Source organism: Sphaerodactylus townsendi, linkage group LG02 (genome assembly GCF_021028975.2).
Source record: "Sphaerodactylus townsendi isolate TG3544 linkage group LG02, MPM_Stown_v2.3, whole genome shotgun sequence".
Taxonomy (NCBI): Eukaryota; Metazoa; Chordata; class Lepidosauria; order Squamata; family Sphaerodactylidae; genus Sphaerodactylus; species Sphaerodactylus townsendi.
In genome coordinates this window covers 58,784,279-58,799,323 of record NC_059426.1, presented here as the reverse complement: position 1 = coordinate 58,799,323, position 15,045 = coordinate 58,784,279, and the positions used below count along the sequence as shown (strand labels likewise).

The 15,045-nt window shown below is 40.5% G+C and overlaps 1 protein-coding gene across 1 annotated transcript in view; it reads left to right on the top strand.

Moving 5' to 3' along the window:
* The window catches only part of SLC49A4 (solute carrier family 49 member 4), a 107,928-nt gene that overhangs the window by 61,894 nt on the left and 30,989 nt on the right, over positions 1-15,045 (top strand). The window contains exon 5 of the mRNA XM_048485712.1: positions 13,404-13,519. Coding sequence (XP_048341669.1) covers positions 13,404-13,519 — 116 coding nt within the window. The remainder of the gene's footprint in view (positions 1-13,403; positions 13,520-15,045) is intronic.

Here is a 15,045-nt window from a genome sequence, read left to right as displayed (position 1 = left end):
GATTCTTATGTCCTTATAAATCTGTACATTTCTATCCAGTGCAGCACTTTAGAAATGGACGAAACTGGTCATTTAGCATACTTAAGTATAATATATGAAAACTCTTATTTCATATATAACTAAAGTAAACTCAGGATTCTGCTACGTGCAGAACTGTGTACTTTTCACTGAAAAGCCTCAAACATTTCTAATCCATTCTTCAGAGAGAACTGAAGTTCTTTGCCAAGAGAAACTCAGTTCTGTGACCTGCTTAATCAATCTGCATGTTACGTGACAGAATTTATTCTGGTTTGCTAGACAGTGGTTCTCAACCTTCCTAATGCCGCAACCCTTTAATACAGTTCCTCATGTTGTGGTGACCCCCAACCCTAACATTTATCGATTTTACAGATGGAGAACACTGATGCAGAAAGTCTTAGGTAACCCCCAGAGGGATCCCAACCCACAGGTTGAGAACCACTGTGCTAGAGGCTACACAGGATTCTGAGAACATCGCCTAATGACTGGAAACTTTGTCCGGCCACTCCTCCAACTTCTGATATTTTATGCAGCATTGCGTACAGTATTTCAAGCTAATACAGTTACAACAATATGGAGTAGGCACTTGCTCTTTTTTAAAAAAAGCTGAGACAAAGTTGAATTCTGTGCTTCTGTGCTTATGCTGTCATTCTACATTATCCTGTAGAGTGACAGAATAAGCATTTGCCCGTCAAATTGTATTTGACTTAGGGTGGTGTTTTCCAGGCAAGAGATATTCAGAGGCCATTGCCTGCCTCCATGTCACGACGCTGATATTCCTTGGAGATCTGTCACCCAAATATTTGCCAGGGTCGACCCTGCTTAGCCTCTGAGTTCTGATTAGATCCTTCTAGCCTGGGCTGTTCATGTTAGGGTAGCATAAGCATGACCTTGGTTATATTTTTGCTAACATAGATCTCTCACATAGATCTCTCACGTATAATCTTTAAAATTCAAGGCATGATTATCTAAAAAATGGATCCTTTCCAGGATACTGAGGACAAATAATGTAATCCATCCATTAAGAAGGAGCCTGTTTCGTATCTCATTTTCTGAGATCAATGCAGTCATAGACTAAATCAAACATCATTCACATCAGGATTAGCCTGACTGATTTTTAGAATATATATATGTAAGCAATTCCTGTTTAGAACGCTTGGTACTAACAGAGGTGCCATCATTTGCAAATCTGCCTGTGGGCTGTGGTGTTAAAATGTTACTGTCAAATAAAAACCTGAATAACAACTGGATCTGCAGGTGAAAAATAAAATGTCAATTGACAGAGCTCCATCTGGGACCCATGTTAATAAAAGGAATGCTTGTTCACAGTTCTCTAAATACCCTATCTTGGAACCCTGTAAAGTTGAATGGTAAGCTACAAAATGTTCAATTTACTATCCTTATAAAAAAAAGCTTAAGAAAAACACTTAAATAATGACTGTCTTTAAGATTCCGCTTTCAAAACTTGACTTGATTAATATTCTAAAAGCAATCCAGTTCTTTTGTACCTGTTTCACAACTATCATCCCTTGATATTTGTTTTCTTTGCTTTATTGTACATACCTTTCAGCATCACACTTCCTTAACATTTTCCTTCTGGGTTGCCTTTTGGCATAGTCCATCAAGGACATATGCTGTGATATGATTCTTGGTGAAATCCTGGTAGTGCATCAAATGGCATTGCTCATCTAGTGCAAAATTCATTGTCCTTGCAGCAGGAGCTATTTTTTAGAAATCATATTCTTTTGTTGTAGCCATGTGATAATGATTTGTAGTACTTCCAGATTTTTTTTCCAAAGTACACTTCCTGATTTGTTGCTTGTTTTGTGTTCTATGTTGGTTGTAGGCAAGTTCTTCTTTTTGTGCCGCATTGTAGATAATATTAAACTGGCCAGTGAATGAGCCCATTTCCCATGAAAAGTATGTTCTAAGCAATCAGCAGAAATGTCTCAACTCAGAAAGTGCGATTAAAATTATTTTCAAAAGATATCAGTTGTTTTCATAGATTACCAATATCACTAATTTTAATCAGTTAAGAGGAGAGTACAGGTTATATTTTAGAGTCATATGTCATAATTGTACATTCATTAGTAAAGTTATGAGTGATATTCTAAGACTTCATGCTGGCAGAGAGCACACGGACTAATTAGTTATTACATTACTATCATGTCAGTGTGTCAACAAGGCTATGGAATTCGATTAGGAACAATTTTTGTGAAATTAAATGGGAGCTGTACACTTTCCTTCTGGCCCCCACTTCCTTTTTTCTGCTGGCTGCCAGGCTAGTGGGGCAGGGGCAGGCCTGACAAGGCGAGGCGAGGCGAGGCGAGGCGAGGCGAGGGAAGAAGCAGGCGGGGTGCACAGCGCACCCCCCGCTTCGTTATAGCTATGCCTCTGTGGATTTCACAAAGGATTTCTGCAGATGTTCCCCCCACCCCAAAAAAGAAAGTTTAATATCAGAACCGCAGTGTCTGTAAATGTGTGGTATAATGATAGTTTCCAATTAGAATAATGTCTTTCTGCAGCTATAAAAGCAATTTTATTTAGAATGCTTAGAAAACTTACAGGCCACCTTTCCAGTGACCTGCTTACAGACTGTATCAAGCCACTCTGCATCTAAAAGAGGTAAAGAACACTACTGTGTGGTTCAGCAACATGTTAGATGTGCGATCGCACGTGGGAGATGTGTGATTGATTCCGCCAGTGTATTTTTAATTGGGAGGAATGCAGTTTGGATTGTATTGGTACACAGTACTTTTCTACAAATTCAGCAGGTGTAAGTAATATAGTGGATACAGTCCTGAAAGAAGGAAAAAACACCAATAGATCAAAGAACTCTGACCAACTTTGCAGACATTTGAATTTTGAAAAGGCTAAGCAAGGAAGGAATGCAAAAAAAGTTGCATTACTTTTTTAATAAGTAAATGAACATGAACATTGTGTGAATGTATGTTTATATAGTTATGAAGCCTGTCCTTTTAGCACATTCAGAGCAAAAAGACTGGAAAATGCAAAAACTGTTTCTAATGGCCCTGTCTGCGAGAAGAAATGTGAAAAAGACCACTGAGATAATAACTTTAACTTCCTTCCCTAGCTTCCTTAATTTCTGTGTTAGTATCATTTTTGTGTAATGTGGCTTGTGTAGGCACTTCCAGTCATGCCTTCTTGAAAAGGGAATTTAGGATCTTTGGAGAAATGAACAGAAGTGCTGAGAAAAGAAGCAAGGTGATTTTCTGTTTCCAGACTTTGGGAGAATGTCAACATTTGGCAGATTGCTTCTCCTCTCCTGTGGAAAGTGGATTAATTTGTCACTTGTCCATCCGCCCCCTCCCCTTTTGGGGGTGCTTCATTGTTCAGAGTTGCCCTAAACCTGCATTCACATTTCGTGGGCCTAATTGGGCTTTCTCTGCTCCTTCTACTGAAGATGCCTGCTTTGCTTCAGGCATCAGAGTTTGCCAACATTTTGATGGCTGACCTGGAGCAGTGCTTCCTCAGCTCGCATCCATTAACAGTCCTCTTGTACCTGAGATTTATTGGTGACATTTTCATCATTTGGACACGTGGGGAAGAAACATGGGAGAAATTCCATCAGGCCTTTAACAATTTCCACCCCACTATCAACCTGATCATAAACCAGTCTGCACAAGAAATACATTTTCTAGACACCACTGTACAGATGTATAATGGAAGTGTAAAAACCATCTTATACCAGAAACCTACTAAAATCATGAAACATCTCTACACGCCTCCTGTCACCATCCTAAACACACCAAACGATCCATTGTCTACAGGATTGGACCACCTGTCAATGGATGGTGAGCTGATATACAGTAGCCACGTCCATAGGTGACATATTACATGATTACATTTATGGACGATTATTAGATGGTTTCCATAAATATTACACTTAGGGTCCACAAGGATTTATACACTGAGGAAAATCACTGTATTGGAAATTATTTGTATGATGATTCATGAGTTAGTATGTGTATAGGAATGTGATACATGTATATTACACATATGATGCATCATATGTGATTGTACCCAATTATATAGTCTGCACTGGTATCAAATACAGATCGGCTGGATGTGACACATTTTCCATTGTAGTGTTATCTCCAGACCTAACAATACCAGCTAAACCATCTCAGGCTGAGTCACTTGATCATCTTCCAGTGTTATATATGCAATCAAATGTCAGCAGTGTGCTTCCATTCTGCGTATTGGACAAATAAGTCAGGTCCACTCCCTATGCAAAAGAATAAATGGACATGAATCCAACATTAAAAACTATAACACTCAAAAAGCAGCATGAGAAACTTTTAATCTTCCAGGTCATTCCAAACCAAACAGAAGCTTTGTGGAGAGATTACAATTCACAAATCCAAAACAAACTACCACCCCACCCTACCCCACCCATGTATGACATGGGATTCTTATCTCTCTACTTATGCTGATTTTCTGCCCCCAGGTATTTCACCTTTGTTCTAATAAAGCTAATTACTCTGTATATTTCACCTCTGTATCCTGAGTTCCTCCTTTGTAACACACTTCCCACTTTCTGGCTGGGATAGGATCGAGATTTCCAGGCCGCTTCCGCAGACGACATCGCGGAAACGGGCCGGGTCGGGTAAGGTTCTTTGACGCCGAACTCGAGCCGATAGTTGTGGACCGGCCCGCGATCGGACGATTCGTCCTAGAAAGAGCCGGGCAGCCGGGCGCCGCTGAGAGCCGCCTCGCCGATTCGAATAGTCGCTCGGGCCGCTTACGCCGCCAAGGCCTACACGCCTCGGCCCTGTGCACCTGCTCCAGCGGGCGCAAGGTAGGGTGGCATATCCCCAGGCCTTCGGGCGACGCGACCGGAGTGCCCGGGACAAGCGTAAGTGCCGGGAGTGAGGAGGGGAGGCATCTCGAAGTCGCCCCGCCTTCGCTCGGCAGCGGCTTCGAGGCGGCTGCTTTTCTCAACAAGAGCGCCCGAAGCTTAAAACGCCGGCTTCATGTAGGGCGTCGGGCGAGCGTGAGGGCTGCGCTGCTGGCCATGCAGCTGCGGCGCCTTCTGTGCAAATGGCAGCCTGGAGATGCTGTTTTTGGCTGCCTCCAGGCTGCCATTAAATGCCCGTGCGGAAACGGCTTTCTCCCAGAGATCAGCATTTCAATTCCATTATCTGGAAGGAAGCTCTAACTCTCAAAAAAGTTTATACCTCCCTAAATCTTGTTTATCTTCTTCACTGGCCCTGGGTCTATCTGCTTGGCTTCAGTATCACTTACATCCCGTTTCCCCTTACAGAATATAATTGCATTCCAAAATTACTAGTGAAACTTGTCAATTGCCAGCTTAAGTCAAAACAGTAGAGTTTTCTATCCTGAGTTGTAAAATGAATCATTATGTTAAAGCAATAAAATGTTCTGAGTTGATAAAATATATTGCGTATCTTTTGAAAAAAATCTACAGTTTTAGAAAGTGAAGTGAAAGCAGTATTAAGAGCAACTGGGAGAAACAAATCACCCGGAATAGATAGGATATCAATAGATCCATTCTAAGACACAGAAATGGAGTCCATCAAAATCTTAGCAAAAATATACCAACGAATATGGAAAACAAAACAATGGCCCACATTCGACTGGAAATGTACATTCCAATTCTGAAAAAGGAGATATTAAGGATGGCAGCAAATATCAGACCATTGCATTAATTTCTCACAAAAGTAAAATGATGCTCAAAATCTTACAACAAAGATATTACCATATATGGAACCAGAAATGCCAGTTGTTCAAGCTGAATAGAAAGAGGCACTAGAGATCATAGTGCAAATTTATGTTGCTTACTGAAGCATGCAGGATAATTTTAGAAGAAAATCAGGTTGTGTTTCAGAGATTACAGCAAAGTTTTTTACTTTGTAGATCAGGAAAAGCTGTGATCGGTTTTGAAAGAAATGGGTGTGCGACAAAATATGATAGCTTTAATGTGCAACATATACTCTGCACAAGAGTATACTATTAGCACAGAATACAGAGAAACAGAATGATTTCCAGTTGTCAAAGGTGTGAAAAACATTTATTTTATCTTTCTGTTAAATCTGCATGCAGAACACATTATAAGGAAAGCTGGATGAGATTTAAATGAAGGTGGAATGAAACTAGGTTTAAATGAAGAAAGGCTTGAAATAATAATTGATGAAGGAAGTGACAAAGCAGGATTATAGCTAAATATCAAGAAGTCAAAAGTAATGACTACAGGGAATTAAACAACTTTAAATATGACAATGAAGAAATTGTTCAAGATTTTTTTGTTACTTGGCTCCTTCATCAACCAGAAGGGAGACTGCAGTCAAGGAACCAGAAGGAGATTGAGACTGGGAAGGGCAGCTGTGGAGGAGCTAGGAAAGATTCTTAAGTGTATCGAAGTGTTGCTAGTGACTAAGATGAAGTTAATTCATGCCATAGGATTCCCTGTTCCTGTGTATGGGTGTGAAAGTTGGACAGTAAAGAAAGCTGGGATGTTCCTGCGTATGGGTGTGAAAGTTGGACAGTAAAGAAAGCTGGGATGCAACCTGAGGATGCTTGGAATCGCATCTTCTGCATAACATGAGCGTGCCAGGTGCTTAAGGGAAATCAAAGTGCAAACTTCTGCTTTGATATGTGATCTGTCGTACACTGGGATAAATAGGCATAGCTTTGGGAAAGTGCAAATGACCTGTGATAGTGAGTGTCATTTGGGAAAATCGCATGCTTGTGACTTGCAAACCCAATGATAAGTTATATTAACTTTAACCTTTACCCTTCCGTAGTTTGGGGTGCAGCTATCCATTAATCTAACTCCAACAGCCAACACATGGATTCTTTGGGTACCCCTTGTTTTCCCCACTACAAGGCGTTCATGGATTGTTTTATTTATTTACAACACTTTCATGCCACCTTTCCATCCAGCTAGGGTCCACAAGGTGACAAACATGAAAACACTGAAACATTTCAGCAATTGAAAACAGCATTTGAAATGTTTTTTAAAAATCAATACAAACATAAACAAACAATACCAGAATCAGAGAGGTGGGCCAATCATTGTTGGGGGTCTCCCAAACAAAACAAGCTTCTTCAAAACAAGAGGGAGTCAGACAGAGAAATCTCCCTGAGGACAGCATTCCAAAGTTTTGCCCAAGTCCTTTCTCAGCATTAGGTTGCAGGCCCTCTAAAGATGACTGGAGCAGCTGGGTGATATGTTCATATCGGAGAAGCCATTCATTATGGTATGTGGTGCAGGATTTCAAATGAAAATACCAGCAGCTTTCATTGAGCCTGCTGTCGGGCTGAACTTAAGTATCCTGTCAAACTGCCCCTTCCCAAAGCACAGTTGATTTTCCTATTAAAAAATCTTTTTCCCATCAGCAGTGATTCTTATATGCTGTTGTTTGGAGGACCAGGGCAAGGAGCACAAAGGGTCTGCACAGACATTACACTCTTTTCGGTTCACTGTTAAACTAGGATGGCTGTATAATGGGGTTAGGGGTAAATTCGGACCCCAAACCCCACTGTCTATGAGGGGAGGTAATTGAAATAGGGAATATTCAAGAAGCTTATAGTGCAAGGCTGAGTATGTATAAAAAGAAGGTTTGGGGCTGCCCGTGGCAAATCAGGGAGGGATAGTCAGTATCAGTTAAATGTGGAAAGGCTTGTGTGAATCCTCCAGATTAACAAAACCCTAAAGACTGGATCCTGTAGAGTTGAGAAACCTTTATTGGGAGAGTGTGGATTTCCTAAGGGAAAAATTGAGAGGAAGAAGAGGAGTGTCAGTGAGGTGCACAATAGGGGGAACATATGTGAATTGGTTTCTTCGTCATCTCCCCCAAAAGTGAATCAGTTTATTGATTCATCAATTATCGCCTACTCAGACTGGCAGCAGCTATCCATCTGTGGCAGAATTTGTGCAACATTCATTTAGTCATCCTATGTGCAGGTTTTTTTCCTCTGCTTTGCTGTAATCTTTCATAGAGTGGACTACAAAGTGAGAGACCTATGTTTGAATTCCCAGTTGTCCCACTGAAGCTCACTGGGTGACCTTGGGCCAGTTATACTCTCTCACCCTAACTCGCAGGGTTGTTATAAGGCTAAGCTGTAGAAGAGGATAATGATGTTAGCCACTTTGAGTCCCCATTTGGGAAGAAGGTGGTGTATGAATGAATGTTAAAAATGACACGTTTCTATTCACAACTGAATCATATCTTTAACAAAACATCAGTTCATTTAACACAAACAACAAGTATTCATTCATAAACATATTCGCTGTCAGAGGAATTGCTCTCAGAATGTGAGAGCAAAGGGATCTTTATCGAGGATGTTTTACGGTTTTCTTGTAGAAAGTTTTATGGTTTTCTTGTACAAAGATTCCAGAACTGCTTCTTCTCATCGATCACATGCTGTACAAAACTGCTCCACATCTCTGTGGTCACTGCATGCACTCCTTCCTCGAATAAATTCTTAACCTCATTCAGTTTGAAGATGGTGTTGTTACGTGCCACACGTCCTTTAATATAACCGCACACCAACTCAATGGGGTGGTACGGAGAGAAGTGAAGCACTTGATGCCCAGCATTAACAGCCAATCTCGTCTGTTTGATACTGAATGAATCTGTGCTTTCCCGATTGCACCAAACAAGAAGCTCAGGCTTAACTTGATCAGGCTCCCAAGATATTCCCTTCTCCGTTAGCCATGACCTGATGGTTTCCTTTTTGCTTGTAGTTGTTGGATCTTCTCAGACCTCACAGAGTGGTAAGATGCACTGTCCATTACAATTAGACTTTCAGGAGTCAGTTTAATCAGCAACTTACCAAACCAATTTTTGAAGTTGTCCCCATTCATTTCCTGATGATAACCACCTGTGGTTTTGAACTGAAACAGAAGCAATGCATCCTTTGCAACTTCTTCCTTGCTCTCACCGTGAGCACAAATCAAGTGACTGCCCCTTGCCTGATGGCTCTTTCAGACCTGTGGACAACCCTTGAAGGAATGCATCCTTAGCCGACTTGACAGTTTTGTCTTGCCAACATTTTGAGACTGTGTGCCCTGCTGAGTGAATCCGTGTGTTCATCCATGTCTCATTCAGAAAAAAATATCTTAACGCCTTGCTGAACGCAACTGGCAAATCTTTCTCAAATATCAGTGCCTCCAAGCAGTGATTTCAGGCTTGTCTGTCACGGTGCAATCCTTGAGGCGCTGATTGCAGGCAAAGCCAATGAATTTTAAAACAGTGTTGTTTGGCAAATACACAACAGATCCGGGACATAGTTGACATCACTGAGTATTTTCTTCAGTGTTGGTGGCCTGTTTCTGAAGGAATACTTATGGACAATACTTCTAATTGTGCAGCGAGAAAAGCTGTCACACTTCACATTGCTTTCCTTTGTCCTGGATTTGCAAAGATGTTTCTTGCCTAGCATCCCAAGAACTCTGCCTGCTGTGTGCCATCACTTCTTTGCCCTGTAGATGGGCCTGGAAGATATTCCAGTTAACCTTGAAGTTTCTTCCATACATTCCTCGATGGTGAGGGCCGGCTGCTCTTCCCTAATGCATGAATTCACATTCAGGATTACTTGCTGAGTCTGGCTTCGGATTGTCTGCTTCCTATGATTCAATTTGAAGTAACACCAAGGAGATTTATCTAGTGAGTTTGAAAAAGGTGTAACTGTTACAACCATTTGAAGTTAACCAGACAATGTGCTTTTATTGACTTCTGCAGAAGCTGCCACTCAAGTTTTTATACTTATAATTTGAGGGTACAATCCAGGCAAAGTTCAGTGCTTCAAAGTACTCACATATTTCAATGGAAAAGGTTGAAGCATTCCCACTAAAATCCACATGACTGAGAAGGGCTGAAGTTGCAGTTGAATAGCACTCTGTGTGTTTTGTGGAATCTTCAGCACATGCTCTGAACAAGGGAGAGAGAAGCCATAGAAAAGAACAGCTCAGTGCTTGCCACATTCAACCAGAGGTTTTCCTGATGTAAATTTGAACTGCTTCCAAATAAGTACATTTACGATTGCAGCCAGATGCTTCTTTCACGTGAGGCTTTTTAACCTTGTGATAGAATGGTTTGGCTGTAGTCTTTTATAGAGCTTGACAGATACCAATATTGTTAATGTGACACTCCGAAACAACTCACTAACCTACCAGTACTGTGACCATGATGATTAGCACAGTATGTGAAACTGAGAGTACTGTGGAAATTTTGAGAAATACTTTTGGAATGCAAAGAGAAGTTGCCACACTCAATTCCTGTTGATAATGCATACAATACACAATAATACATAATATGTATTCACATATAACCACTGAGAAAGAAGGATCTTATAAGCTATACTAAGCAGGGTCATTACTTAGGTTGAAAATGACCAAGTAAGACTTGCTGAGAAGGAAAAAAAGATGTCCCATAAGCTTCAGTTTATGATAGTTTTCTCAGGGTGCAGCACAGGGTACCGTATTTTGTAAAGGCTTCCACAAATACAAGCTACAATACAGAAGGCTTTGTAAAGGCTGTAATAAAAACAACTTGATGTCATGGAACAGAGCAAATTAAAAGCAAGATATTCTTACATGCCATAGATTGGCCACACTTGACCCATTTAAGGTCTCTTTCAATCCAACTTCATCTCAACCCTGGTGCAGGAAATAAGCCCTTTTTAAATAACTATTGTAATCCTCATTCTCATCTTCTGACAATAATTGCGGGACAGGATTTAGAATGCCCAGTCCATTTGTCAGACATTTCTCCTGCTCTGTCAGCCATTTTCCTTAGTGGAGGGAAATGTCTATGTTAGGAAAAAAACCAATAGTTGTTTAAGGCGATAAAAATGCTCTCTTAAAAAACTGCCAAATATAACAGTGCACAAAGGGAATTTTTTGAGGAAAGCAGCACATAAAAATGATTTTTAATGCTTATTGAAAATCAGCACTATTCCCTGGCAGAAACAGGATCCTTTCACTTCCACCACACAACAGACAAACGCACTGTCATCTTTTCATGGAAAAAGGTAGCATCATAGCCAATATTTTTCTTTACAGCTGCAAATTCCAATCTCATTTGTACCTGCATTTCACAAGAAGAAAAATGGAATAAGTATTAACCTCTGGGCCTTTAATTTCTTAGCCAAGTTCTAACTTGGATATCATCTTGGGGTTCTTCGGCTCTTGAAATCTGTGGTTCCTGGAGAAGCATTGTCTACAAAACAAGAGTCTAATATGTTGGATGTAATGCTAAACATTTGGAAGAACCTTCAGTTAACCTTAGAAATTGCAACATAAAATGTGCATTAAGTAAAGCTATATGTACATCTAGAATTCAGAAACTGTAACGTTTTAGAAAGAGCTGTGCACCTCTTAGTCAAAGACTGCCTTTGGTTTTCTACATTTACACTGAAACGGTTCTTTTGGGCTTTTTTGTCAACTCCTGGTTTTTTTGATAGAATAAGGATGATGATGCAGCTTGCACAGTTTCACCTTCAGTGTGCAGTGAAGGTGAACAGTGTTTTAAAAGAAGAAAACTCTGAATCCCATAGCACAGTTTCTTGAGCTTTTCTCACTCTTAATTGAACACAGCAGTGGCCATCTCAGATTCCTTTCTTCTTTCTCCTCCTCCTTCCATATGCTTTCATGCTTGTGTAGATTTATTTGTTCTTGGACTTATTTGCCCATTTTCTCCCTGTGCTATAGATTCTAAGCAATTTACTCTTTTGCAGGGGAAGAGTTGGAATTTGGAGTAGTACATTTATACAGGAGCTTTATTTGCTGTCTCAGCATTTTTTCCTCCCAGCTATTATCTGCTTTAATACCTAAATAGCATTACCTTGCTTCAAGACACACAACGATTCTCTTTGGGAGAGGCTGTGAATGCTTAAAGTGACCCCCTTTTTTTAAAAGGTTGGTTGAAAGTCCCTGGCTTAAGTGAAGCTGTGATTCTTTCCTCCTCGCATGGTTTCTATAGGTCAGAGACATTATTTATTTGAGAAAGGTTAAAGAGTTTTCTGCATAGGGCATTTTCACAGATAATTTGCTGTTTAACTGTGCAATTCCAGACAGAGTTGCACCCTTCCAAGCCCACTGATTTCAATGAATTTAGAAAGTTGGAGCTCTGCTTAGGATTGCTCTGTAAGCACATGCATTCGTAACTGGCACTAAGCCCAAAAAGTGTGTCTTGGGGCTGATTTTGATTGTGTATGCACCAATAAGTGCACAGATGTTGGTGGATGGGTGAATGACCAAGTTTATTTCAGAAAAATTCCCTTTCTCTAAATCCATTCCCTCACCCCCCTTTGCGTCCTATTGTATATTTGAAAAGAGCTGAAGAACATTACTGAATGTGATAGTACCACTTGCTTCTTAGCTGCTTTTCATGGTAGCACCTCAAGTTGCCATTCATTAAAAAAGGTAATTCATTCAGTGGAGATAAGGAAAAATGGGAAGAAGTGAATTTGCTGATTGCTGTAGCATAATGTTTGAACAGCCTTGGGGGTTATGATTAAAGCTAGCTGACCCACTGAGTTTGAAATATCCATATTATACAACCCTTTCCCATTCTTTTGTCTAAATAGCCAAAGTCTGCTCAAGCGCATCAAAATTAGGAGTGGGGATAGAGTTATGAAAACACTCCTTTATATTACTTCCATTCCCAACTGTGCTGGCTCTGCCTGAGACCAAGAGTCCTTTATTGTGTATTTTTGGGAGAGATATAGTGTACTGTAATGTTTTACCCAATTTGGTGAGGAAGAGAAGTGAAAGAGCAGGGGCATAAACCTCAGAGGAGAAAAGCTTCTGAAGGGTGAAAGGGAGAACAACAGGTATGTAGGAAAGGCCTGTGATGGTGAAGATAAAAAGCATAAGATCCAGGCATACTTGTGGGATGAGGAAAGAGAAAGGGGGTGGTGGTCAGTAATGAGAGTACCTTTAGTGCAGGGACAGAAGCTCTGTTTGTAAGGGGGGAGAAGGTAAGTCTATAGAAAAAGCTATAAATAAAGAAATGGAAAAAGCAGGGAAGTTCCTGTAAGTACTGTGAGAAAAGCACTTGTGGCTATTTCAGTATTATCTCCATCTGGATCAGTAGCCTAGGACTTTCCCAAAATAATCCCCCTTCTCCCGCTCATACATGATTAGATCCTCTAATGTATACATCTGGAACAGGAGAGGGAGGAGAGGAGAACTTCTTACTATTTAAGTAGAAAACAGCCAAATCCTGAGTGAAATCACCTTCCAATTACCAGGTGCAATTCAATGAAACCCAACGTGATATCTGTAGTACTGGTTGTTCCTGATGATCAATAATAAGGGGAATTTTTCATTTGGCAGAATTTAAATTGTGCATATTCTGATTTGTCCCAGCTATTTGTAATTTTTCTTTTCTTTTATAGTAATCCTAGGTTCCTTATGATTGCTCTAGCTTATGCTATACCATTGGGTGTTTTCTCTGGTTGGTCTGGAGTTCTTGACTGGATATTAACCCCAGCTCACGTGAGTCAGGTACGTAAGTATGTGATTCTTTGTGTGTCTTGCTTACGTGTGGCTGATATGTTATTGTTTTTGTTACAATGAACTAAAATTATTGAAGCAAAGTACATGAAAACCCATGTAGAAAAAAATATGCCCAACATGTCTGGTACACTTTGAGGTTCAGCAGATACTGGAAAAGTTCCCAAGGTGAGAAAGGGGAGGACAAAAAAAGGAAAGAGGTCAGAATTGGTGTCCATGGTACTAGAAGAACATATTTCATTGGTAAAGAGATGTCTCAGTATTGAAAAGTAGTTTTAAGTGAAAAAATGTAAAATGATTTTTCTTCTAGTTTTGCAAATCATCATTGAATTAAATTGATTAGCATTAGATTCAGCAAGGTCACAACACTCTAATTCATCACACAACACAAGTTCTGGCATTCAAGTGATGATGGCTACTGGCTTAGAAAGTTTTTTTAAAAAATGAAAACAAATTCATGGTTTACTAGCTGTTGTTAGCTGTGATGACAGAGAAACAGAGCCAGAAACACCTAAAATTTGAGTTGCATCTAGCTCACATAACAACAGGGGGGACCCGGGAAATTACAGGCCAGTCAGTTTGACATCTGTTCCTGGTAAATTAGTAGAATCTATCATTAAAGATGAAATTATAAAACATGTAGAAAAGCAAGACCTGCTGAGAAAGAGTCAGCATGGCTTTTACAGAGGCAAATCCTGTCTTACAAACTTACTAGAGTTCTTTGAGGGTGTAAACAGGCATGTGGACAGGGGTGAACCGGTGGACATTGTCTACTTGGATTTCCAAAAGGCTTTTGACAAAGTTCCTCACCAGAGACTATTGAGAAAACTCAGCAATGAAGGAATAAGAGGGGAAGTCCTCCTATGGATTAAAAACTGGTTGAGAAACAGGAAACAAAGAGTGGGTGTAAATGGGAAGTTCTCACAATGGAGAGATGTCGGGAGGTGGTGTCCCCCCAAGGATCCGCTTTGGGACCAGTGCTCTTTAACCTATTCCATAAAATGACCTGGAAGTAGGGTGGGTAGCGTGGTGGCCAAGTTTGCAGATGATACCAAATTATGTAGGGTGGTGAGGGAAACTTTCACAAAGGATTGTGGGAAGAGCTCCAAGCTGACCTTTGATAAATTAGGGTGAGTGGGCTAAGAAAATGGCAAAATGCAGTTCAACGTAGCAAAATGTAAAGTGATGCACATAGGGGCAAAAAATCCAAACTTCACATTAACACGCTTACAGGGGTCAGTGCTGTCAGTCACAGACCAGAAAAGGGATTTAGGCGCCTTTAGTTGATAGTTCCATGGGAAATGTCAACTCAATGGATGGCAGCTGTGAAAAAGGCAAACTCTATGCTGGGATCATTAGAAAAGGAGTTGATAATAAAACTGCAAAGATTGTCATGCCCTTATATAAAGCAGTGGTGCGACCGCACTTGGAGTACTGTGTCCAGTTCTGGTCGCCGCATCTCAAAAAGGATATTGAGGAGATAGAAAAAGTGCAGAGAAGGGCAACAAGGATGATTG